This window comes from Euwallacea fornicatus, chromosome 8 (genome assembly GCF_040115645.1).
Source record: "Euwallacea fornicatus isolate EFF26 chromosome 8, ASM4011564v1, whole genome shotgun sequence".
Lineage (NCBI taxonomy): Eukaryota > Metazoa > Arthropoda > Insecta > Coleoptera > Curculionidae > Euwallacea > Euwallacea fornicatus.
The window spans coordinates 2,862,346-2,890,074 of NC_089548.1; the positions used below are offsets into that span (position 1 = coordinate 2,862,346).

The 27,729-nt window shown below is 37.5% G+C and overlaps 1 protein-coding gene across 18 annotated transcripts in view; it reads left to right on the forward strand.

Annotated features, from left to right (window-relative positions):
• Nucleotides 1–27,729, forward strand: part of Nmdar2 (NMDA receptor 2) — a 51,310-nt gene that overhangs the window by 4,403 nt on the left and 19,178 nt on the right. For 17 of the 18 annotated variants that reach the window (XM_066285394.1, XM_066285396.1, XM_066285397.1 and 14 more), the window contains 4 exons: nucleotides 14,959–15,220; nucleotides 15,997–16,090; nucleotides 16,492–16,732; nucleotides 24,351–24,673. In XM_066285394.1, the coding sequence (XP_066141491.1) occupies nucleotides 14,959–15,220; nucleotides 15,997–16,090; nucleotides 16,492–16,732; nucleotides 24,351–24,673 (920 nt within the window). Of the gene's footprint in view, nucleotides 1–5,040; nucleotides 5,219–5,266; nucleotides 5,865–14,958; nucleotides 15,221–15,996; nucleotides 16,091–16,491; nucleotides 16,733–24,350; nucleotides 24,674–27,729 lie in introns of those variants that run through there. The other variant, XM_066285410.1, reaches the window with a different exon arrangement.

Below are 27,729 nucleotides of genomic sequence, written 5' to 3' on the forward strand. Positions count from 1 at the left end.
AAGTAAATCAATACGGAGCATCGTAGTTAAATCCGTTGTAGGCCTTAATTTGTTTGATTTTATTATATGAGGGACATCGACGTAGAGCGACAACATATTTATTTTCGGCTGAAAAAAAACACTCCAAGCTCTTCACGGCGCACTTAAGAGAGGCACAGGATCAAGGGCTTTTAACGGCATTTTACACCCTTTTTTGAGCCGAATGTACGAGCTTTCACCCCAAAAACGTTTCATATCAATTTCTCTTATTTGACTAAAAATAATTTGTTGCCCTGAAGGCGTAGGTTGTATTGGGAAAACATCAGTAGGTTAATACGCATCAGATACGAGTCGAGAACTTTGGCAATCAAGAAGGGTTTCGATCCGGAAGGCGCTTTGTTTTCGGTGAGAGGAACGCTCTGACATATCAGAGGGCCCAGTTTGAAAGAAGAATTAATAATGGAGTATGACCCGAGGGCCGTAAATCCCCGCTAACGCTATTAAGAAGTCTGTCGCAATAGGATCGACGATCGGTCCCCCATTTGCTTGATGCTTAGGAGTTTTCTTGAGGTGCATTTTATTTATATGAGTTAGCGGAGAAAATTGTTAAAATTAATTTCAATAAATGGAATATTGGCCGATCTGTACAGGATCAGTAAATGTGTCGAGTTAGATTTGAAGATTATTATTATTTAGTACCGACGTTTGTTTTGTAATGCCTCGTTGCCTATCAAAAGCGAATTTAATCGTCTTTACGGCTAAACTGAATGTTCCTATTTAAAATCCAAATTCTAATCACATTTATGGCAATTTCCTTTTCCAACTCTTTTTGTAGATTTCTCAAAAAAACTAAAAGTAGCAAATTTATTTTATTATATTTTGCTCTTGTCTTATTTTTTTTTATCGTCTAAAAGTTATGGAACACCCGGTAGAGCAGTTTTAATTCGATCAAAATTCACATCGCAGTAGGAAACTGTCAGTTTCGCCAATTTCAAACGTTGTTTCGATTCGTATTGTTTGTCAAAGTTTTAACTACTGAATTATACAACTCTGTCGCAACTTTGAAACTTTAAAAATAATAGTTGGAAGATGGTTATATACAAACAGAAGACTTGCCTGGAGGGACCCAAATAAAGTACTGACTGCGGCCGTATGAATCATTAAGGACCACAAAGGGTCGTTAAATTGCACTGTTTCGAGGCAGTGGAAATCGGGGTGAAATTGCCTTTTTGAGTAATCAGATTGTGTCTTCGTGGAGGTACTTTAGGTCATTTAGAACTGCGAAAATTTGCTAAAACAAGCTTTGCTGATTCGGTTTCTTATAAAATTTTGTTATAAGATGACATTCAAATTCTCAGTTCGTATTCCAAATTCTCCACATGAAATTGCGTTGCAAGGCATTTAATTATAAGCGCTAATAACTGTTCGCACGGACGCAACAATTCGGATAATTATTACGTATTAAAACGTCTATTCTACCAAGTTCCACCATCGACCTGTAATTTCCGATAATGCTTTCGCCCTTGACAAAAGACGTTTTCGACAAACTTCCGAAGCTTTTAAACTCTCCCCGACCAACCCACGACCCTTAAAGTACCAGCACTTAGTTTGTCACCTCTCTCGTTTTTTTTTTCTATGTATACCTACGATACATATGCTTTAAATTCGTACTACACAATACACAATGCCCGGGCACTTTCCGAAACCAAATAACTCGGCTGCATTGAGCAAATTACTAACAAACGTGGCTAAACCGTTACAGAACTTGTTAATTAATAGTCGTAATTGAGGACCTTTGTAACGGAATATTCCATGACATGGACAGCCTGCTAGCATTTTCTGAGACCAGAAGTTTAAAAATAAACATTTGAAATTTTTAGGTCAAGTAGACTTGGACACAGTGCGTCAGATCCAGCAAACTGCGCAGGTCCTTCTACCCCTGATTAAGGGTAAAAAAGCATCCTCTGTGAATTTGTAAAAAATGTGATATTTCAGTTTTAGTGTTAATAAAGAGTAAAATTGAAGAATGAGAATAAAAAAAATATATTATTTTCAATTAAATTGAAGGCAATTAATGTTGCGAACGGAACACATCGAAAAAAGAAACGTCATTTATGGTATATTGCAAAAGCGGCAAAAGCAGTAGAAATTCAATTTTACCCCGCTTTAATGTCTTTTGCCCGATCAACGGAGAATTGCAGACAAATCGTTGCTCCATTTACTCTATTTTAACTCAAAGCCTTTCATACTGTATATCAATTTTGATTACTTCGAACACCTTTTCTTACAAAACGAATGAATTAGCCCGATTGCTATAACAATTAACCGGGCAGGAGTCCTTTTGTTTGATGAATTCTTTACTATGTCAAGACACCTTTAATTAGTCTCAAAGCCAGACACGGTTTAGGAAGGCGCCTTGTTTCGAACTTAATTAGGGATTAGTTTAGAAGCTTAGGAAGCTTTATATGTATAATATGATTGGTACATCTAAGCGAGCGTGTTCGGTTGCAAAATTTTACAGGGCTGGCAAAGTTTAATTTACACGGGTTTAAACAGGGTGAATAAGTCAACTTAAATCTATTAGGGGGCACTATGTCGAAATCTTTGGAGCTTCACCCCTGGAAATCCGTTTCAGCGCTCCTTAATGTAATGGGGAGTAAAACGAAAAGAAAGTATCAAAGGGCCTTTCCATTTAGTCCCGGTCGGGTGTGGTAATTAGGACAAATGGACTAGTGTCGGTGTCATCGAGGTCGGAAGGTGATTTTAGCTCATGCAGGGGAGGAAATTTAAAAGTACATTAATTGCTCGCAATCAAATTTTAGGAGTAATTCATCTGGAACGTCCGCTAAAAGCGGAAATTAATTATTTCTCTGGTGATTAAATCGTAGTTCAAGCTAGTGAAGTGTTTAGGTAAAAGGATAGGATAAATGCACCACGCGGTGATGTTCAATACTTCTTCCACTATACTTTTAGGTTAATGGTAGTGACGCAAATCGAATGGGCATTTCACTCTTTCGAATTAAAACGAGTTCGGAACTAGATTTGTACAGAAGCAGCAACAATAACAATGAGCCAAAAATTTACTGCCGTTGTTAGATTTTTTTAAAAGAAATTCGAGATTCATAATAATAAAATTCTGTATCTGTAAAACGTCTTTAGGCCGGGGAAAATTAGATTAAAATATCAGCGTGAGTGAGGATTCATTTTTCTAAACTGCGGCTTAGTTGGGAGACGAATTCGGATTTACCGTTTCTCTCGAATTGGGCTAAAAATAAGACAGTAAACACTAAGGTATCGCAGGGTTGCTTACACACACGACCTACCCTTAACGACTATATCTTGAAAGTTTAATTGCAATGTGCGTACGTGGTTTCGGGTAGCTCGTCGAGTCCTTTGATCACGGGCATGATTACATTATGGTACTCTGTAAATGCGTCGAAAAGGCCTTCAAAGGGCGTGTCTAATTACATAATAAAATCACTTTTTTCTCATCTACAAACAAATAAAACAAGAAGAAACACGAGCGGCAACAAACCGACCATTCATCTGAGGAAACTTTTCTGCCTCGAGGCGAAACCTCGATGGATGACGAAAGTTTCATCCTACAACAGTTTCTAATACGTATTGTAAATGAGGCTAGGATATATAAACCAGAACGAACTTTTTAATGAGACTCGAAGCTGGTTGTTGATACGAAGGGGATAAAGTGGTTGGTTTAAGTAGCCTTTTTCCCCTTGTTTCACGTCGTTTCTGCACGTGCCCTTTAAGTATCAACGTGAAATTATCGTTGTATTTGTATAACATAAGTCCCCTTAATTGACCCCACACCTATTGAATTTTTAGGCCATCAGTACAAATTTCGCTCCAAATCCCTTTTAAATTCTCACCTCTAGGGTAAACTCACTTTTTAATTAAAATTCGGTTTTTTCAGATTAACATTAAATCAGTTTCTCTGAACCTGTTTTTAAAAGGTTTGTCTGGAATCTTTACAGGCCTCGAAGACAGTGAAGGATCGAACTAACCCTTAAAGCAATGAACAGTCTGCTCGGGGTGATAAGCCTTTTCTTGGTAAAATAAATATGTTTGCAAGCTCATATGATTTATGTCTAGTCATTTACTATTTTCTAAAAGCGGGGTTAATGGAGTTTTCATGAAAAAAGTGACGCTAAAATGAATTCGTGACGTTGCAAAGTTTGTGCTACAGAATTTTACACAGGGTGTGTTTTTTAACTGTAATCACTAATGCTATCGTCGAAACCGTGATAGTTATTGAATCGATTACAACGGAAGGTTTCTTTTTAGAATATTTTTGGAACCAGCCAGAATATGCTAATTTTCGAATCGTCATTTAATTGGGCGTAAAATGTCCAAGTTTATCACAATTTGACTGATTTCGTTTTTTCTACGATTTTCGGGATCCTAGTGGTTAATAACGAATTCGAAGGAATAGAACGTTCAAGGACAAATGGAATGAGGATGTTTAGCAATCCGGGACATGTGCTTCTATATAGACATATGTGAGTACAAATTAAGTATACACGTATCATGCTGCGTATGTCCGAAACCGTACGCACATGCGCGTATAGTCTGAAAAGGATGGAAGGAAAAAAGAGGGAACTATTATCGAAACATCCAAAGTTTTCCTAATTTCGGGAATGAGTTTGAGATATCTATGGCAGCTTTCCCATGGATACCTGCTGTGATTTATCTCGCTCGAAACGTTCAACGTTCAGCTCTAAATTGTTCTATTTTTAACGGAACAACGTAAGTCACATCCCCTTTCTACGCGCTATACTTGGTTTACTAAGACTCGTCTAAATTCGAACCTAAACTGCAGTTTCACGTGCCTCTAACGTGACCCATAGAAAATTGGCTGCTGCCAGACGTCTGCTTAATAATTAACCGAGGCGACAACGCCGGATCCTGCCACGCCAACAGACACGAGAGAGCGTCTTTTCCCAGCTCCCGAACGAGATGCCCCGTTGCCCGTGACAACCGGGGACCCCATTTCCGTCGCTCTCGAGCGATACCCCATATCTCCATCACCTTCGCTCCATCAGCTGGGGCGGTGGCTGTACGTCTGACCCGACGGCGTACGGAAAAAGGGAGCCCGCGTTTAAGGGGGTCCGGTGCTGATGTTATGTCCTCGAAACGAAAAATCGCGTCAAGTTTCCGTTTCTGTATAGTGTTTTACTTATTCGCTCTGTTTGTCCCCCCTCACCCCCTACCTTCTGCTCCGGTTAGTTTTAGTGCTCAGTTTACTAGCAGCAGTTAAGTCTACGTATAGGTCACGTGAGTAGCCCCTTTGGTTCGGGTCAGAGGCTCCTGCCCTGTTCCAAAACAGCCCCGTTAGGCACGACAACGTGCATGCAGCATGGCCAATGGCGAAGCAATATGTCGATAAGCACCCCCAATCGATCGGCCGATTCGAGAAGTCTTGGTGACTCTCACAGGTGACCAACAAGTTGCCCTCCTTATTTAGGGTGCCCACGAGGGAAGGGAGTTCTCTGATGCGGCTCATTTGAGGGTACTACTACTATGCCTGTCGGTGTTCGTGGTAGCAATGCAACTATGGCTGTTGTTCGTGCTGTCGCTTCTCTCTCCTCCTTGTCGCTGCTATAACACCTTTTCGCCCAAAGGTCACCACCAAGGTCATTCGCACAGGAACAAAGACCCATCGGAATTTAAGGGCAAAGAACAATTCAATTTAGGGCTGCTGTTGCCGCATACGAATTTCGGGGCGCGGGAGTACATACGGGCGGTTAACAATGTAATGGCGGGGCTGCATCGGAGTCGCGGCCGGTCCCTTGCATGGATCAAAGAGCGGAATTTTAATCAGAAAAATGTCAGGTATCAGATGATGACCTTAACTCCCACACCGAGAGGTAAGTTCTTAGAATGGAAGCAAAATTCGATTTTCCTGAGACACCATGTTCAATAATATTATTAGTTTACTAATTAATAACCACTCGATTATTAATCGCCTTCACTGATACGCTTATCGAGTAAATAACTTTTAAAAAGTCCTTTAAATTTAATCGAATGACGTTTTTCTGGGCGCTTAGTTATTTCGGCTGCCCACCTAACTCACAGCGACAGCTCTGAAGCCTTAAACTAAAACGAAGAGAGCACCCTAAGGGCGAAAATCGAATAACCCTTAGAGTCACGTCTGGCTGATATTGTGCAGAATGCCACAGAGACACATTTAAAGTGCAATGTCCCACTTAGTTTACCGTCTATTCAACGTGGGTCCGATAGGGTTTGTTGGATAGTTTATTGTTATTTCAATTAATCAAATGCATAACATATTAGAAAATAATCCTGATATCTGTAGTTTTCGTTTTAATTAAAAACTTTTCAATTGAAACAAAACTCCAACAAATTCAAATTTAAAAGCTTAAAAGCTTTTAAATTTGAAAACGCCAAAAAAAAAATCAAAGTAAATTTTTTAAAATGTCAATCATCTACATTAGTATGTTTTTCAAGATTACCAAAATTTTCTAATCAGATAGTTTCTTTTTAATTGAAAATTATGAGATTTGAGGCCATTTTTTGTGATATTCTCTCTTGTTGTTCCATTTAGAAAAAGGACCGATAAAACGATAAAAGTTGGTAATAAAAACTCCGAGTTACTCAGCCGGAGGCTGGAAAATCTAAAAGGAAAGCACCCGGAATTTCCCGTAAGGGCCAATCTTTCCTTTAAATCTTCCGGTAACGTGCCAGCCTATTATCGGAATTCAACTTTAGGTGAAAATCGTTATCAGGTGCAAAAAGTGACGAATCAGGAAAAAAGCTGCATTTCTTAACTTCTACTTAAGAAACGTAATAATACGCAATATTAAGAAAGTTGCCTCCCTGACTAATAGGCATTCTTTGCAGTAAAGTTGCTTCGTGCAGTAGACAAAGCTTCTTGTGCTTTGTAGAACGGTGAAAGCACGTCACCGCGACATAAATCAGTACATTCTCCTTTTGGAACCATAAACTTACACTTCCATAAAGGATTGTTGACTAATAACAATATGCATATGACCAATAGTCGTCGAAAAAATCTAAAAATTGGTTTCAATCCTATTAACTCGTCTCACACGTTATATACAATTAAATGAAGGCAGAATTGGGAAATGTCAACAGCAATTATGTTGAATCTGCAGAGAAATATACTGCCAGAGCCATCTGACGTATCTTTTTTAGCTACATATCGATCAAATTTTCACACAAAGTCATACTTACCGTTAACTTTGCCGATTTCTGCTAGCGCTTGATTGACTCCAGAAGAACTGAACTGACGAGATCTAACCGAATAAAACCGATCTACGTAGTGCTCGAGATAATTCAAAGCTTGAATGAGGCATAAAATCGAAATAGGGTTTAATCTTTTCTTGTTTTTCCTACGACTGTTGTGTTCATCTTGATTGCTCTTGACTCGAAGTAAGCCCTATGCGCCAAGTACTGCTGCTTACATGCGAAAATTTGATCAGAATGCAGCAAAAAAAAGCACGGCAGATGGCGCTGGTAGAATATTTTTCTACAAACACAACATGCTTGCATTTGATATTGTCGATGTCTGTTTGTGTTTGGTTAACCCATCGATTTTCGTTAACGGTCAGCGTTAAGCGAAAAGCCATTACACAAAATTGTCTTTTTTTTCGTCGATTTTTACCGGCTTCCGAAATAGTGTTGTTTCTTTTCTTTTTCGACATTCCGCCATCGACCGTGTTTTACACACATTATTCGTATAAGGAGTTTGTCCATAGTATTCTTGAAGGAGTACTCTATCGTATTTGAACGTGAAACATGGAAATGCAGCTACATGCTCTAGATGGTTATTGATTTTAGTCTGTTTAAATTCTCCTGCAAGCCGACGTTTCCGATAAATAAATTTTAGATAACTATGGATGTCTGTGCCAGTTTGGTGGCAGCGTACAGAGCATATATCTCAACAAATTGTTAAAATTATTATATAAATGAATTGATGGCCTTGAAGGCAGGTACCACACGTTTTATGTATTTGATATTTTCCACATTCATCATTAAGGATGTGTCTAAATGGCACAGGAACTGTTATGTTGTCAGTCGTTGCATTATTTGCATGAGGAGTTTTGATTTCAATTTTTGACTTTGACGTTTGACATGATATCTTTGAAATTTGTCAAATTTGGTCTTCTGAATTTTTCAGAAGAAAAAAAGAGGTTCTGGACATTTCATGAGTTGAAAATAGATTGGAAGCTTTCCAGAATAAGGACAATTTGAAGATTGCATTTGTGTCACTGACCATAAACGTTAGGCCCGTACTAATCGATATTCACCTGAGGTCGTCCAAGATTCGATGTTAAAATGGATGCGATCGGAACTCTCGAATCACATAAAGTATTCAAAATTAATGAAAAAATATCAACGATGTGAAAATTGGTATTTATAATTTAGAAGTTACGTGCGAATTCTAAGACAATGAAACTAAATATCAGCGCCGTAGTGAAAAAATTATTATTACAGAAATAAATTTAATGACGTGATATGAACAGTGGAGTGATAACCTCGTTTAGAACAGAGACACTATTACAATGAATACAATTGAAATAATTGTTTTTACAGATGTTTAAAAAAGGCGCATCGACGTCCTTCCCCCTCTATAATTGTCAATAATTACACACGGAGACACCCACGTCATAATTATTTATAGTTTACCCTTAATGTTTCAACGATTAACAGTTGTGGAAACTTGGCATCGTTGCCGCAAATTCTAGCTTCAACGCCCTTTGTGCCAGACCACCGCACGACTAAATTTCATTTTTCTTTTAATTAAACTCCTGAGATCTGAATCCCTTAACCGGAACATTCTCCAATTAAAGCATGTAACGTAGCTGCAAATAACTGGTTTTATTTTCTGTCAGTATCTAAAACAGCCCTTAAAATAAACACAAAATTTCTTTGACTTCAATGAAGTCGGATATTAATCAACTTGTGGCACATTGACAAATTGCCGAACTAGACGTGTGGGTGAGGATTGAAAATGAAAAATATGTGCATCGAATGTTAAATTAATACAGTTTCGATTGATTCAAGACAATTGTTCTATTAATTTAACAGTACGTAACTGTGACACAATCACAGCTCGTCCTTTTTGTGTGTAATTAATCACAGATGACTTTGTTACCAACACACACTGTTTTGCTGCGAACTTTATTAATGTGCAGACATTTCAAACATGAAAACGCATCGTTAACGATAGGAAAAATTCACAAGGGAAATTTAATTTTCAGGATTAACTTAAAGTTTTTTTTCATGAAATGCACGGATTTTTTTTAAGGTTATCATGAATTTTGGTTCGTTGAGGAAATTTATTTGGCCATTCCAAATAGTCAACTACATTTATGGAAATTCCCAACAAAGAGCCATTATTATTATCGAAACACGCCCCGTGGCCTGATAACTTTGAAACACCGAAAGCGGAAATATTTATTTAGGTTCAGTTCTCCAAATAAAATTCGATAATAATTGAAATTACTCTGTCAGAATTGACAACAACACCTAAAAACACATACTTCCACTAATTGGAATTATTTTAATTATTGACACTACTACGCGAAATATGCAGGGAAGTTGTTTATGGGAAGAAGATACCGAACCTACTTTGTACGTATACAGGGTGTTCAACGGGTAAGGGCCACTATCCGTATCTTGGAAATGAAGACTAGGAAAAATTTGAAACTTGGGCATGACACTAAAGAGGAGGTAATCTATGATTGATTAAAAATATTTTCATGAAAATACCACTTCCGGTTATACCGGAATGAATATCAACTCGTTTATTTTAAATGAAACACCCTATATATTATAAGAAATTTCGATTCTGTGGAACATTATGAATATTTTTCGTATATAGTGTTCTATACCTAATTTTTACGGTTTTCGAGATATTTAGAATTTTCCAAAAAAATTAGTTTGAGCCGCGAATGTATTTTCTAATAATTCGAAACTGGCTAAGTATTTTCCAATGACATTCTCGGCTATTGTACAACATCCTTTACATTCCTTGGATCAGTGAGTTAAATCAACTTTTTTCATAAAGAGTATTCAAAAAGAGAGTCCCAAATTATCATTCAAGAATTGTAAGAAACTCAATTTTTTTAAATAGAAACGCCCTATTTTTTCAACGAATACATATTTAACACCGAAAATAATTACTACTTTCAATCCAATTGTGTATATCTAAATCTAACCGTTTTCATTTTCTAAAAAAAAACGCTTTTCAATGTTCAGTACTTAACTATTTATTTTGAATAACATCTAGAGTCACTAGGTGGCGCAACAATCGTCACCAATAGGCTTCTTTCTTCTGTAAGATGCTTTGACAGATCCGCTCGTTTTAAACTGATCTGTTATGCGTTTGAGGAGTTTTCGCGATGGCTTCATTTTTTCTGGATATCGAATTCCAAATGTATGACATGTTCTGGTTAATACTTTGTTACATTCATCATAAATAATAAACATATTGCGATAATCATCGTTTGAATAATTTATGAGTGTCGCCATACTGAAATTCTGGCGAGCAGCGCCACCTAGTAACTTTAGACGTTATTTAAAATAAATTTTTAAGTATTGAACATTAAAAAGTGTTTTTTTTTAAATAAAATGAAAATGGTTAGATTTAGATATAGACAATTGTATTGAAAATAGTACTTATTTTTGGTGTTAAATATGTATTTTTTGAAAAAATAGGGGGTTTCTATTTAAAAAATTTAAGTTTTTTACAATTCTTGAATGATAATTTGGGACTCTCTTTTTGAATACTTTTTATGAAAAAAGTTTATTTAACTCACTGATCCAAGGACTAAAGCATTTTGTACAATAGCCGAGAATTTCATTGCAAAATACTTAGCCATTTTCGAACTATTAGAAAATACATTCATGGCTGAAACTAATTTTTTTGGAAAATTCTAAATATCTCGAAAACCGTAAAAATTAGGTATAGAACACTATATACGAAAAATATTCATAATGTTCCACAGAATCGAAATTTGTTATAATATATAGGGTGTTCCGATTAAAATAAACGAGTTGATATTCATTTCCGGTATAACCGGAAGTGGTATTTTCGTGAAAATATTTTTAATCAATAAACCACCTCCACTTTAGTATCATGCCCAAGTTTCAACTTTTTGCCAGTCATAATTTTCAAGATACGGATAGTGTACCATATTCGTTGTACTCACTGTATAGTATATAATGAAAGATACCGATATCTAAGGCATCTTTCATTTTTTACTAAACTGGTTTAATGGGAGAAAGTTACCATTTTTGCGTACTTTTAAGAAACGACGTTGCAGAATTTTTTTTGACATCCAATATTTTATGAAAAATATAAAAATGGTCAATAGTTTGAATGGAAAATATTTTAAAAAGTTTAATAATTTTGTTTGTTAGCTCCAGGTGGCAATACTCAGTTATTTTAAATACTGATCTTAGGCACTTCATATCTCAAAAGCGTTCTTCTTCATTTCCGAGAGATTTGGACACTTTTTTCTTCCGATATGACTCCAAAGGATTTTTGCAATTGTTTTTCTATAGTTTCATGGATTCCCTAAAATAATGCTTAGAATTCTCAAGTGCTCTATAGCTAAATTTGCGTTTTACTATCTGGGCATTATTTGTCAGAATTGATTCTATTATGATTTATATTTGCATCCATCACTTCGTGCAGAAACATCCGTTAGAGGAGCTCGTAGGTTGCAGTAATAGCGAAACAAATTCCAACACTGCACAGCAGATGCGTTACGACCGATAAATCTCTTTTGTCGAATTGGAAAAAAAAAACACGAAATGGCCCTCAGAAGGGAAGCGGTTTGTTGGGCAAATAAAAGGGTTCAGGGCAACTAACTAATGTATTTATGTGGTGGTTGAATTTGAACTAATTGGGCACGTTTCGGGGTTACTAGAAATTACACTGAAATCGGGCTTAGGGAAAGTTTTCCTAAACAGATTATTTTGAGACACCTAGTATCAGTGATCATAGAATAATAATTTAATTACACCAGGGTATTCTGCAATTTTAATATGTGTAAAGTTACTCCTTATTCTTACTCGAACATGTTCGGTTATATGAAATTATATTGCGATATAATGATTATCTACACAAGGAGTAGGAGAAAAATACAATTTTCTTCCAAGATGACTACGGCCACGTCCTAAATGGAACCGAGATAGCAAAAATCGTCCTGAAAAGTGACAAGACTAAGTGAACTATTTGAACAAAGGCGTCTAACAAATTTTTCTAAGCGGTAAATCCTTCAAGCTCGAAAACTCTTGTCCCAGATGTATCCAAAAACGACACGAATGATATTTGGCGTTCTGTATTGAGGCTTCGTAGTTACCCTCATTACTCGAATTAATTGGCAATATAGGTCTTGGTATTGCGTAAAATGCGGCCACTTATGGGAATTTTAACGAGATTTCTTTCGTATTTAGCACTAGAAATTGCTGTTTTCAACCTCAATTATCGCAGTTTCTATTGAGCTAAATGGTAAGTTCAGATTTGTCACTTTCTGCTTTATGTGATAAAAACTATTAGTAACATATTATTACTAATTCCGGTAAAGAACTGTCCCGAAAAAGATACGAACAATAAGATTAAAGAACAATGGTTATTTTCCCCGATGCTACCCAGTCGATTTTACCATTTTTCCTATAATTGGCCCTTTACGAAAATCTTTTTTTTTTTTTGGAGTTCGTTAATAAAACTCGGTTATAAATGTCTCCGTGATATAAAACGTCGGCCACATTCGTATAATAAACGAGGGCAAAAAGGAAATGAAGCCCGAAAGTTGGGCCAGAAACCACAGGTTCAGGATGAAATTTGAATAACGGCGGATCGCAGAGGAAAGGAACATATCTATAAATAATTTGCTTTAAGATTTCGACAGGTCAATCTTTGGTGAAAACTGATGACCCTTTGGCACATTTCTCTATTGTCGATACAGTGTAAATTTATTCCACTAATCGTAGAGACACGTCCTTCCGATAAATTTCACTTTGCCGCCTTAAATCCCACAGGAATGACTGAAACTTTCGAGATAGTAACAAAACCAATTCATTTTTCAAGAAAAGGGATATAATTAAAAGCAGCACTACCCCCGAGTAATAATCCATCCCTTCAAGGAAATACATGAAAGGCAAAACCGCAAAAAAAGAAAGTCAATGCAGTAAATTAGATTGGCCCCTGAGCAGGGCGCAGTACCCGAAAGGTGGCGCTAAAGTTAAATTACACTGCTATTGCAATGCAAATATCTTGGTTTTTCCTCGCTCAATGGCTTTATTTTATGATTTCTGAAAATTAGTTCAGACGTTCCAAACTGGTAATGTAAAGAGAAAATTGAACGTGGAAATGTTTAACTCAAAAATTATGGATAAAGCCTCGGAGATGTGAAGTGACCATGAACTTAATCATCAAAGAAAATAAAAATTTTAACAGCAAATGAGAGGAAACTTCAGCTATTGGAAACGTATGTCACTAGAATAAAAAGCTTCTTTTTATAGACTCCGACATCGTAAAATTGAAAATGGGATAGATCAAGTTAGTTCAGGTCGAAGAAGTCCCTCGGAAGCGACCCTTCAAGGGCCCCAGAACTCCGCCACATTTCCAATTACAAACTATTTAATGAAATCGAGATGTCCCCGCATATTGCAAGAGCCACCATCAAAAGTGGAACTTGTACCAAAATCTCTCGAGATTAGACCCAAGCTTTAAATAGATCGTTCGAACGAGAGAGAGATGAGGAATTCTGATAATAATAAAGGGAATCTCATCAAAATCGTCATCAAACATGATTCAATACGTATCTTTTTGTCGCTCACCTAATTTTACTTTGTTTGCTCGGTCGGAATCAAAATTTGATGCCATTATTGCAGAAAAATTGGTAAGTGATAGGTGCTTGATGGAGCTGGGGTAGATTCCAGATCTCGAACCAAAACAGGATTTGAAGGAAAAATAAATCGTTTTATCGACACTGTTATTGGAGAGCTTGTTAGAGACGAAAAAAGCAAGAACAAAATGGTCTATTTTAGTGCCGTTTTCAGCTCCACAATAATGCATTCATGGACCCAGAACTTTCCGCTGCATTTTGGAACTTTACTACTGCTTCCTCATTCAAAAGTGCCTACATTATTTTCCATAAAAGCCAAATGAGGACGGAAGGGTGCACAAGTTGCTTTTGCCATGCCGTAACTTTCTGTTTAGCTTGGTTGCCGTTTGAGTTTAACGACGTTAATGACATCATTAGGGTGCGTGTGCGGAGTGAGTGAATGAATGAGCTACACGAAACTGTTAGTAAATGAAAGAGCTACGAATAACAAAGAAGTTCCATTAAAGGCTGGCGCTTTGCACAGCAGACTTAATATCGTTTTAAGTTCGAATTAAATTGCAAAGTTAAGTTCAGACAAGTATCTGGTTGGTGTCAAGTAGAGTTATAATGATAGTTTTTGACGTTTATTGCTAATTGAAACTTGTTTTGACTACAGACGCATTGGGGCTAAGAGTTAGTTAATTGTTATATGGTTTGTTATGACCTCATAGAGCAGTGCATTCTCTAGGCAGTTTGTCGCTCAGTGCAGATGCCCATTTTTCACGTTGAGTCGATCCTATCTAGTAATAGCAGATTGTTTTCCTAGAAATTCATTGGCGTAGAGTGACTGAGAGATCAAAATTAAAAAAAATATATTTTTTTATAAAGTCGTTTAAGTGGATTTATTAGTGTCACGATGAACGAATCCTCACTACGTCTTTACCTCTTGACCTTACATTGTAAATCCATTAATTTAATACAGTAAATATTAGAAGGGTAACCTGACGTTATCCGGTACGTCTCTGGTGTCGGGCAATGATTATTGATAAGTAATTTTTACGGCGCTCTCTAGGAGCAACCTGCCCTCACCTTAGTCAACTCGGCGGTATTGCCACCCACTACACGTTTTTGCTTGTTTCAGCCATTCTCAAATCGCTATGTAAAGAGTTCCTCAATTTCAACGTCTCCTCCATCCTCTACCTCATGAACTATGAGCAATATGGCCGAAGCACCGCGTCTGCTCAATACTTCCTGCAATTGGCCGGTTACCTGGGCATTCCGGTTATCGCCTGGAACGCAGACAACTCCGGCCTCGAGAGGAGGGCCTCGCAGTCTTCGTTGCAACTACAGTTGGCGCCTTCTCTGGAACACCAAACGGCAGCTATGTTAAGCATCCTGGAAAGGTTCATTCTTACTATTTTTCAGCACTTTTTATCACATTTAAGCGCCAGTGAACACGCAGACATATCGAGCCTCTATTTAATCACTCCGAATTCAAATTTTTTGTTTAAATTTCAAGCTAGCTGATTTTTGACGGAAGAACAATAGAGCTGAGATCTTTGCTGTAATTGAGAGCCCTTTGTTTTAGATCTTCGCTCTTTTGATAAAGTTATTTAGTTTTAAATCGCGAAAGAACTCTCGCTGTTTAGAGTTGTCTGGTGCAATTAACTAAAGGACTAGTTCGGAAGTTTGAAAATGAACACTTTAAATTGAATATAAAAAGGCATTTACAGTGCAAAAGATAGGAATGGTACGAAGGAATAATTAAGGTGGGCGATAGTTTGGAAGGTGACAAGAAGCAGGTTTTTGCATAAAATAAGGGCAAAAAGCTCCACTTTGAAGACATGAAAACATATGTCGGTTTCTGAAAGACTTTCTAGTGCAATCAACACAAAAAAGCGACGGAGAATTTTTGTTTGGATGCAAATTTTTAGAAAAGAACTCGGCGAATGTAGCAATTTATTCGCGTAGCAGAGGCATAAGAGATGTTTTATTAGCGAGCAAATTCAACAAGGTCTGAACTTATTTAAAAAAGTCCTATGTGCAGAATCGCGGGAAAAATGTCTCGATAGATTGCCGTCATTCATTTTGTTCGTTATGCAAAAAACACACAAAAGAGTTTATTAAGCACTAGAATGGTGTACTAAGGGTCTGAAAATATTTTATATTTTATTTTCAGATACAAATGGCATCAATTTTCCGTGGTAACGAGTCTGATAGCTGGTCACGACGATTTCATTCAGGCGGTGCGAGAACGAGTGTCGGTCATGCAGGTAAACTTAATTTTACACCTAAATCCTCATTGAAAGGACAAAAAAGACGATCCCATTAGAAACTACGTCTGTTTGGCATGTTTTCGATGTCTCGAGTGGCCACAGCGGACCGTCTTTCGATTCTCTGTACCCCTTTGTTATGCTTCGTCAGGCGATCTTTACTCTTAAGGGTCCAATGTAATTTAGATGCAAATATTGGGGAAACTTGTAGTACACGAAGGAAATTAGAGGACTAAAACGTCGCTGGTTTATAGGAGATTTTGACAATCGGGACTTTTTTTTTGTGGACTATCTAGTTCTCCTTACACCCCTAACTCCAATGGATTTTTCTATTTGAAGAACTAAGTGACAATCAAATATCATCTTTATACAATTTGGAAGTAGAATATTTAAATTTTCAGGATCGCTTCAAATTTACGATCCTAAATGCCGTTTTGGTATCAAATAAGGGGGACTTGGCGGCCCTGGTCAACTCCGAGGCCCGAGTGATGCTTCTATATTGCACCAAAGAAGAAGCCATCGACATCTTGACTGCTGCCAGCGATTTGCAGTTGACAGGCGAGAACTACGTCTGGGTTGTGACACAGAGCGTCATCGAAACTGCCTCGCAGGCCCCTTACCAATTCCCCGTGGGAATGTTGGGTAAGTTTAGTAGAAACTTTTGAGATCCACGAGATTAATGTATTCTCACTTGGACCTGGACGATCGGGGCACCACTCTTGGATGCGTCACTTGACCTGATGGAAGATTCGTTATCATTAACTTAACCTTAATCCGTTGAATGCTACTGAAGTTTATTTTCGCAACAAGAGTAGCATTAGGGACTTCTGCCATTTGCTGCTTTAAAAATAAAACACCGTTGATCACATCCTCACATCTGGTCACTGAGACAGTAGGAGGCCCACCCAACAAGCCGGAACTTTACCTAACAATTTATAACCGCATTGGTAGAATTATTATTCATCTTTTTAATAGTTTGTACATTTTAAATTTCTATTTTAATTTATACATAGATTTATATTTATTTTTTATATACGCAGATAACAAAATGAAGTTTGAAGCATGCTCAATGAAACGAAATCAACGGTAGACGAATCTTCCAAAGTACAAACTTTAACTCGTCTCAAACTCGAGTGGAATGGGTTCAATTTGGTTACTTCAAGTTCAAGACTGGAGATTGAGTTTGTCTGATCACCACTGATTTCAAAACTATGTCGTCGGTTTTTCAAAATTTACGTTTTTTTTAAGTTGGTCCACATTTCCTTTTTCTCAAAAATGATGCAAATAAGGAGTAAAAAATATACCATAAAAGCGTGTGAAAAAGTCCACACTGTAGCCATTAGACTTACACTTTTGTTTCACTTACGTAGATGACATTCTCGTGGATTTAATCGACGACAATCGTCATGGACTGCATCATCAGACACAGTATTTGAAAAGTTGTTTTTACTTTATTATTTGTTAAACACTGTCTTAAGCAACAAAAGAGCTTATCGTCGTTTGGCTCATTAGCTGAATGATGATATTTTGCTTAGCGCAGAAAGTGATTGATGGCCTCGTTTCGAAGGGTCAATACCGCATTGTCCTCACGACAAAAGCGAAGCCAGTGTTGACACTTCTTGCCTCGCCAACGGATGAATCCAAAAAGTTACGCAAGGCACGAAGAAGTTTTCAAATTAAAGTCCTCACTGACCGGCGAAATCATTTATCAAAAGGAAGTTTTAAAAGTTGATAATGAAAGGCAGCAGCCATCCAGTCCGGCGAAATTATGAAACGTTCTAGTATACACGCTGGTGGGGCTCCCGTGCTTTAACTAGCCTTTATGACTAATTTAACATTATATTAAAAGAAAGGTTTTTATGCTCCTTAATGTTGGCTGTATTAAGAAGATGTAGTTGCATGAGACTTAAACTTGAACATCTCCTATAATGTGCCATAAATCTTTCTTATGCTGAGATGTTTCCGTCCAATTTGCATCTAAATAAGATCACGTCTGGAGTTAATCAAAATGGAAGAAACAATTTCGCACTTGTGAAATGTAGCAAACTTGTAAATTCACGTCTAAAGACGAGTTTGATGGACAAATTTGTGTTTACCTTGAAAATGAAGCCCTGGAACCTGATTACGTGCTAAGCTAATTCGATCAATAAACTAAGACAACCGGTGGCAAACATTGGGATACACACTCTTATCAAGTCTGGATGCGTTAATGAGACGAGTTAAAGGGCAGTGAAAAAACAGCACTTTTGGGCTTCGAGCTCTTCCAGAAGACGATCAAGACCGATTAGGGACGATTAATTTTCATCCTCAGAAGGATATTAGTCTTCATTTTAACGTGTCTGTGGACGTTCTCCTGATGTGAAAGTTAAAGGCACATTTACAATAATATTTTGACGATTTGGCTTCAAAACAGGTTCGATGCCAACCGTTGCGACATGATAAAAACCAATAAAATTTTATTTTCCAGAAGAATTCTGCCCCGATATTTTTTCCCGTTCCATTAAAGTCCGCCTTGAAGAAACATGAATAGCGGAGCAGGTGTAGCGAAACGACTTTATTTACACCTCTGAAGGCGAATAATCCTGTATCAATGGTAATGAAAGTTTAACGAAGAAGTTGTGGCCCCTTTGGTAGGGTCAAATAATACAAAGTTACGATAAAAAAAATATATTCCCATCACGGCAAATGGGGATAAATCGTTGTTGAGTATATCAACGGAAACTTTCGGCCCTCATAAAACTGTTTAGCCGCATTCTCGGCGCAATATTGGACCATAAAACAATGCGACATATATCCTCGAAAAGAGCTCTCTTAAGAACTTTACGAACATGGATCTGGGAGGTCAGCACTTTTTAATATTTCCAGAGCGATTTCGCCGAAGCCAGTCGCCTGCAAACGAGCCGAAAAACTGGTCGCAAAACGACAATGACACGTTTTTCGGGCTAAAATAATTAATGTCTGTGTCAGTTCAGTGCCTCCAACTGACACCAATCACATTAATCGCATCAATAACGATTATTAGTTACATTTCTCAAACACGCAGCCCTCATCAGCGGCAAACTCGTTAAAGGCCCATCATTCGGAATGGGCAAGCAAAAGTTATCCTTTCCACTACATTTCCATTTTTGTTTGCAGTATTATATCGCTTCACCCCATTCAGAGCCATTTGCATCCAAAAACGTAATCCTGGGCGTAGGAGGGGGGAGGGGAGGGGTGGAGGGGGGTCCAGCGGCAGTTTCAACTGAGTTAAGGAATATTTCTATTTTATTCTTTTTTTTTCCCAACGGCAGACGACCCGAAAACTTGTATCGTAAATGAATTTTCAAAGTTCGAACTTATTTATCAAAAGTGGCCGTCTATCGTTGAGAGGTTTGCGAACGAAAATTACGTTTCACGAATTTATTTCTACAGGAGAATTTCCTGCTAAATATCGTACATACAGGTCATCGGCAAAGAAGAGTTGTGTGCAGATGCAGCGGTAACTTTTTGAAAATGTTTATTTCCTGCCGCTCGACTGGGAAAATAACCATGGAAATATTACTAAAAGCGGGCAGCTCAGTAATTTCAAGTTATGGTCTGTTGGTCCAACGTTTGCTGTATCCGTCGGTGGTGTTCCGCAAATAAACTAAAGCCAGTGTAGATTTGCCGAACGCGGTGAAATAAAGCAAAAATAGAAACAATCATTGAACATCAACAACTTCTTTTGGTTAAAATCACGCACAGCTTCGCCAAATTGAACAGTGGTGTGTTACTTTTATGAAACTCCGTGTGCAATAAATATTCATTAATGATTTTAAGACCTAGGCGAATTTTCCGTCTTCTCCGTAAGAAAATAAGAGTTGGAAAATTTTCCACTGTAAAGTGAAGCACTCAGTGATGGGAATTAATGCGCTATAAAGAAAAAGCTATTTAAATCCTCTTTTAAAAATCCGTTAAAAGCTCTTTTGCTTACTTAGACCTTATCTTGTAGGCCATTTGAAGGAAAAAATATATGTAATTTCTAGCCTAGCAAATTTTTAAAGCAACACGTGATCTTTTGGAACAACAATATGGCGAAAAAGGCGGAAACGCTCTTGGAAACTTGAGACGAAAGATGGTGTTTCCGCCCGTCTGGGGCATTTCATTTCATATATGGACGACGTTTTAAATTTGATTTGCCGGTCAGAAATCCTTTATGGTAACTATAATGATTTTAAAATTGCACGTAGAAAAAACTGCAGAATATCAAGAAGGACGCAATAAACCTCTCCCGAGGGACCTCTGTTGGGTTTACCTATACGAATTCCCGCTTCTTTGTGACACAAGTTGGATAAAAAAAAACTTGGAAAAAGGAAATAATTGGTATTTACCAGCTAAAGTTTCCATGTAAGACAAAGTTCGGAAAACTTACGGCATAGCAGAGAATTAAGGTACATATGTATAAAAAAAGTATATACCAAAGTTCTGCAACTTCTGAATATCAAGTTACGACGTCTGCAAGTTGGACTTATGAGCTGGAATACTGACACTAATATGAAATAGTTTGGGGAGTTCTCTAAAGGGGATTTATGTGAAAAGTTTTAGGAGTTTTTCAGATACCTCTCTTTAATCGCATTTTGGCCAAACATGGAGGAAACTATAGTAGGGAGTTGATTAATATTCTTTCTTTCTTTTATGTGACGAAACAAAGAGCTTTAACTCTTAATTATTAAGTCCTGATTAGACGTGAGGATAGATTATTAATGCGACTTCTCGACTAATTCAACTTCCCAGAATTTCCTATTCAAACGTCTAATATGCGCGAAGCGAATATTGAACGCTGTTGGAAGTTAACAAGCTTAAACTTTCCCTTCTTAATTGATAAACATTAAAGTCGCCTGCGATTTCCTCTCTATGCTGTGAAAATTGATGCCAAGAAAAATTAAAATAACACGAAAATGTTAATTAACGCATGAGACTACCTGGACATGCGTAAACCGTTATTCGTAATTGTCATCATTATTTTTTAATAGAACCTCATTTTTAACTGATTTTATTGAGTGCAACAAGTGAGTTTGGAACGATCAATAATACTCAAGTTAAAAAAAAAGACTGCGTTTACTGAGTTGCAGACCCGATCAGCCCTATTCAGCTGCAATCACACGTTCATTTTGCTTCCAGAACACGACCAAACAGTTTCCGTTAAATTGGCTCCTCATTAGCAGCTTCATTATGAATGGAATCAACACATATCTGCTCATGTTGCTAGCTCGACACAAAAACAAACTTATTTTTCATTCGGATTGAGTTTTATTTGTCTGTGTTCCTCAATGCAGGCGACTTATTCCGCATAATCTAACTAACATAGACATATAACCCTGACGATGCTAGGGGGCTAGAGGACATGCTGATACGAGAATTTTAACTGAGGATAATGAAGGTTTGAGTGACAGCTATCTCATGTAACGCACCAATAGGTGCGGTTTACTTTGAATTGTAAAAGAAAACATTAAAAGTGTCGTTCATTTATAAGCACCCAAAAGCTCGAAATTGTAAACTGTTGACTAAAAGCGTCAGTCAGGACACTTGACCCGTATATCTTATTATTGCCGAAGACTTTTTTCCGTAATCCCTCGTAAACACATTAATCTGTTTTGTTTTTCATGTGATGATGCAGAAGTGTAGTAGAGCCATTAGTAATTTTTCCTTATTTTCCGGGTTTAAAATCGGAATGTAGCAAAAAAAAGGGGAATTAAGAAGGAAAATTTTATTGACCCTTCTAGGTCTTCACACGAAGTTTTAAGGAAAATGAAATGTATTTTTTACTAACACATTAAGTACTATTTTCCATTTACGTATGAACAATTACATCCGCAATGTGGCAGCCCTAAATAGCATGGTAATAAGTAACGCGTTCATTAAAATTCGTGATTATGCGTTCACACACATTCAGCGATATGCCGTTGAGAACTTTTTCAATCTCAGCTTTCAATTGGGGTGTGGTTTCTGGTTTATTGACATAAACTATTGATGTAATAAATCCCTATAGAAGGAAATCCTCAGATCGCACGATCTGGCAGACTATCCTTGGCTACCCCGCAAAGTGATGACTTTTTGAATAATTTTTTTATTAAGCAGAACGATCGTTTCGCGGGATGTGTAAGAGGTCGCACCATCTTGCTTAAACTAAAGATCGTCACTTCCCATGTGTTCCAAAACTGGAAAAAACCAGTCAGAAAACATGTTTCTGTAACGATCTCCGTGCAAAGTGACAGCAGCTCCCTCGTGATCGTTAAATGAAAGACGGCCCGAAAACCCCTTTTGCTCAGAATCCACACCACACAATCGTGCGTAATTAATGCGTTTGAGATGTTCTGCACTCACCCGCAGATTTACCTTTCCTATCTACCGTTACCTCACATTTTGCATTTCACTTTCATATTAATGTATCTACTGAGAGGAAAGTGTCTCATCCGAAGAAATGATTTTTTTTTGTGAAATTCTCGTCTTCCGCTTGTCGAGCCAAGATTCAATGAGCAAGTCGATGGCTCTTTCCATGATTAGTAGACTTCAACTCTTGTTTCAGCTGAGTCTGGTAGACACTCATTTTCAGATATTTCGAAAGAATTTGATGCAGTGAAGGTGGTGTAGTCTCAAATTTCCGGATCAATTTACAAACTGATGAATCGTTTGGGGCAACAACACGTATGAATCTCGTACGCAATTCACGAATGGTTGCCGTGGTACTTTTATTGTTTTTGCAATACCTTTTATCATTGGGATGCGTTGCTTAGGCGTTATTTGCTCCATGACGAGAAACACTATCAGCCTAGTGATCATAATGGTAACTCATAACGAAAAATCATAAAATCACGGCAACCGTTCGTAATGTGATGATGTAACATTTCTTTGTAAAATGGGAGATGTTATTTAATACTTTTATAAAAAAATAAATTCAATTTCCATTAAATATGCGTATACTTAATATTCCAATAGCTGCAGTATCAAGTTTAATGGGAAATAATTTGCATGCAGCAAAAGCGGCTGTATAGTCGTGAGATTTATCACTGTAAGGACGTGCGGATTTTGAGGGGATTGTTAATGATCACCCTGTCGGAACATTACTACATTTATATTCTGAATGTGTGCGCAGCGGTTTCGAACTATACAATTTACAAACAAATTTTGGCGGGGCAAAATTTTGGTTAGCTGCGAAAATGGAAGAATTATCCTCAAGGATCAACCCACCGCGACATGACATTTTCAGGAAAAATGAGCTGAAAATGAATGAAAGGAAATGACGAAAATGGATAACTACCGGGTAACCAGGAAACAGAAGAAGGATTATAATGAGAATTTAACACTGAAACCATTAATATCGAACAATTTTATATTCGCCGAATATTCAGGATGTTAATAAAACTAAGTGCCACAATATCATGATTTTAATAATCTTCTGATATATGTATTTGAGCGTGTTTTTTTGCGTAAGAATTCATTTTATAAATTTCCGTCAATTTTACTAGAAAAATGGGACACTCATTGCAACAACCGTAAATACAAGGTTTCATGCTTGATTTACACATGTTAAAGGGCGGAATTTGGCATACAGATTTATCTGTTTAACGGCGCGGGCTTCGTTTTTTAACTAAAGTGACTATATCATTTTCAGAGTCCTGAACTCATTGCTTCTCAGATGACTTCTGGCATCTGTACGTCCCTAGTTATTCAAGACGTTGGAAACTCCCCGCTGCAAGAGAGGTTTTGAGCCTCGTAGTGTCACGAGATTGAGTTCTGGCGATGGGCGAGGTTGCATGTTTTTTTTTAAAGCGGCTATTAATCAGTATTTAAAAACAAAACAAATAATATTCGTGTTACTGGATATGAGAAAAAAAGATTGATCGTTCGGTCGTCTTTTCAGGATTTGCCCTAGACAAAGGGCGTGTTCTTAATACTCCACAGGTGTTGCAGGATTCTATTTGGGACTCAATTTTTCAAACTTGACAAATTTGTCTTCGGTGATTTATGGTTTGTGACCCAAAGTGACGTAGATTAATAACGTTATTTTGAATATGAGCTACGCCGCTCAGAATTCTTTGGCTAAACATCCCGAGGGAAAGTCTAAATTAATTATTGGCCTTTAATAAAGGAAAAAAAGTAATCAAGCTCTTTTTCCTCGTATAAGCAGCGGAAACAAATAAAAAGGAGTTCCGTTTTGCGGCATCGAATTAGGCCACTTACCCCCACAAATGGCTCTTAAAACTCACTTATTAACACGGTACAATTTTTTTTTTCCTTGCAGGAGTGCACTTCGATACGTCTAGTTCGAGTCTGGTCAACGAAATCACTGCTGCCATAAAAGTGTATGCTTACGGGGTGGAAGATTTCCTGGCTGATCCGGCCAACAAACATCGCTCCTTGACCACTCAACTCTCCTGCGAAGGGGAGGGGGCCGCCCGCTGGGACACCGGCGACCGCTTCTTCAAATACCTCAGAAACGTGAGCGTGGAATCAGTGGAAGGGCGTCCCAACCTCGAATTTACTCAAGACGGCGTTTTGAAAGCGGCCGAACTGAAGATCATGAACCTGAGACCCGGAGTTAGCAAACAACTAGTCTGGGAGGAGGTTAGATTATAGAATTTCAATGAGCGCAGACATAAATTTTCGTGCAAGAATCCTTTAGGCGTCGCGACGCGCACACGACGTGTAACCTAAAGCCTCTTCAGAGGGGCATTTATCAAGGCCGCGGCGCTTTTTGCGCCGTAAATCATAATTTGCGGTTAAGGACGAAAGACTCCCGTCGGTTTATATTAATTTACATTTATGTAAAATGTCGCCCACGATCCTTTTTGCTGGGGTTGTGAAACGTAGATGCCGAAATCGCGCATTATAATTGTAATCGTTTATCAAATGTGTGCAAATTCAGTGATTCTAAATGAACATCCCGCTGACTGCCCACGGGTTTATGTATTACACGTTCGTCATCTTAAAGGCTTTGAGTTAATTCGAGCACGCTCTGAACCGACAAAACTCCTAAATATGATATTTTCCAGTTGTTTTAACATTGCCATGCCATGCCATGCGCATATAGGGAGGTAGTAACGAAGATTGAGATTCGCATTTGAATTATTCGATAAATTCCCCTTGCGATTCGAATTTACTGTAACTCATTAACTTGATGAATCAAACTATCTAAATATGTCTTATATTAGAATAGTTTAACTATTGGCAACTATTCGGATAAGTATCTAAATGTGACTAATGTTCGAACAAAATTGAGTAACCGTTGGTTATTCGAACGATTCAAATAACTAACCGAATAACTGAATCGGCCCCCACGGAAATCTCAAAAGTATAAGAAAAGTCGCTATTCTGTTCTCGAAATTCGAATTCTACGCCGACTCTTGAAATCCTATACCCTATATGTATAGAACGAAATCTAATAAAGGGCGCTTTATAGAAATATGGAGGGATTTGAAGAGCTCAAGGTGAAACGCCTTGGAAACGTGACGTAGTTTGTGCTGTTCGAAACTCGGCAACGCTGCCGTTGTCATCGTGCAGGAACACATTTTAAAGTACCGAAAAGCAATTTTCAGCAATATTAGGATTTTAGCATCAGGAAAATGTCCGAATGGAACACGGTCCAACGGCCTGAAAATGAGCCGTTTTGAATAAACTTTATATCAAGTTAGTGAATTATTCATCCGAGAACCAAGACTAAGAAAACACATTTTCATCCAGCGCATGAGGAAGTTCAAGGAACTTAAATTTAAATTTATTGACTACGAGCGAAATGGGTGTCTGGAGGTAGACCGCTCTCCGATATTCGGTATAGATAACAAGATTCTTGGCGCTTAAAATTATCTGAAATTACTTCAGCTTTCAAATCTCTCCGGTTCTAACTTAATCAAGTCAGTGATCTCTTAGAATCTCATTACACTTTGTCAGCACTTTTCAATACATAATTTCCTCTGTCTTTCCAGAGTCCCTCTGTCTACTTCCATTCTATACTCTTTAAGGAACTTTTCTCCTTTTCCCTCTTCATGCGAACTTTTGAGTCGATTAATTCTTTCAAAGTAGGGTTCTAATGTTAATGCCCCAAATCAAGTTAAGGTAGAAAAAAATCTGTATCCGTCGTATAAAACCCGTTTATTACCAGCCGGTTGTAACCAGTTTTGCTGAAAGTATTCAATCCTGTCCTAGTGTACAATGTTAAAGGGGTTGACATATTTCGACTTTTCCGAATCCGGTAAAAATAAATCAACCATTTGAACTTTTATCTGAATTCCTAATATACCGTGCACTTTAAAAATAATTCTGATGAAGAAAACTTTGGAGTTATTTGATACCGAGCCCGTATGTCCTTGATAACCTAACCTCACATTTAATTTATATCTTTACTAGCCGTCAAGAAAAAATGCAACATAAATAAATTTAATCAATATTTATTTACTTACGCCGGTTACAATAAATGCTGAAATGACAGAGTTGAATTTCAAAGACTTATTCTCCGCTTATGAACTCTCCGTTACCTAACGTAAAAGTCTGTGGAGCCTCGAAAAAACAATTTTTAATAAAATCCAACGAATAATTAAGGTAAACGCTTAGATTCATTCTAGACATACGAACCCGGTGTCAAATAATTCCAAAGTCTACTTTACCGGATTTTTTTTTAAATGTACGGTACCTATGGACTTTAGTCCTGTGGAAACTTTCCGAGAACTACAACCGGCCTTTAAATTAGCATTTTCTAGGGGAACCAAAACACCATCAAACTTAAAGGTACCACGAAGTTTAGGGTAGAGTCACTTGAATTTCATTATAAAAAAAATGCAGCAAGGCGTAGTGTCAATCAGTCAAACCGAGATTTATTATTTGGAAAGCTGCGCCTAATTGGTGTATTTAATTCAGAAATAAATGGAGTGATACCAACAAATGCCTCTTTCTTTCTCTCTCTCTCTCTTTCTCTCTCTCTCTTTTTCGCTCTCTTTTTTTGCTCTCTCTTTCTCTCTCTCTCTCTCTCTTTCTTAATTTTATTGAAGAAATTGGAGTTTCCTGAGGCTCATGTACGTAACATAAATCTTAGCACGCGATGGCTGCGGCAATTAATGAGCTCCACGACTTACACCGGGTGCAAGCTTACTCAAGTAAGTCGCTTACCGCGCTCTATTAAACGGGATTCAATTCCGCCTAATCGGTTAATCGTTCGTGATCGCCCTGGAGGAGTCTTTCATTGGTTCACGTCAACCCCCGCTTGCGTTTGGTTACACATCGAACTTAATAACTTTTAATCTAACTTCGATAACGTATACACAGAATTATTGAAAGTTTGATACGAAAAAAATTTAAGTGACCATTTTTTTAACAAAAAGAGCAAAAATTAAAAAAACGATTTTTATTTTTTGAAAAAACAGCAACGTAACGTATTTTTCACAAGAAATTATTGGGGTCATGGCGTTGAGGGCGCCACTGTTTGCATTTAAAAATTCGTTTTTCTCTTAAAAGATGTGTTTCTACACCTAACTTACGCTCACCGAGTTCGATAAAAATATTTAATGCAGGTCCGGACTTATTAAAAAAATAAAAAATATCGCCAATTTTAACACATCTCAAACAGAAAGAATGAAAACGGATTTGGGTTCACATAAACTTTTTTCTCAAAATCACTCATAGAATCACTC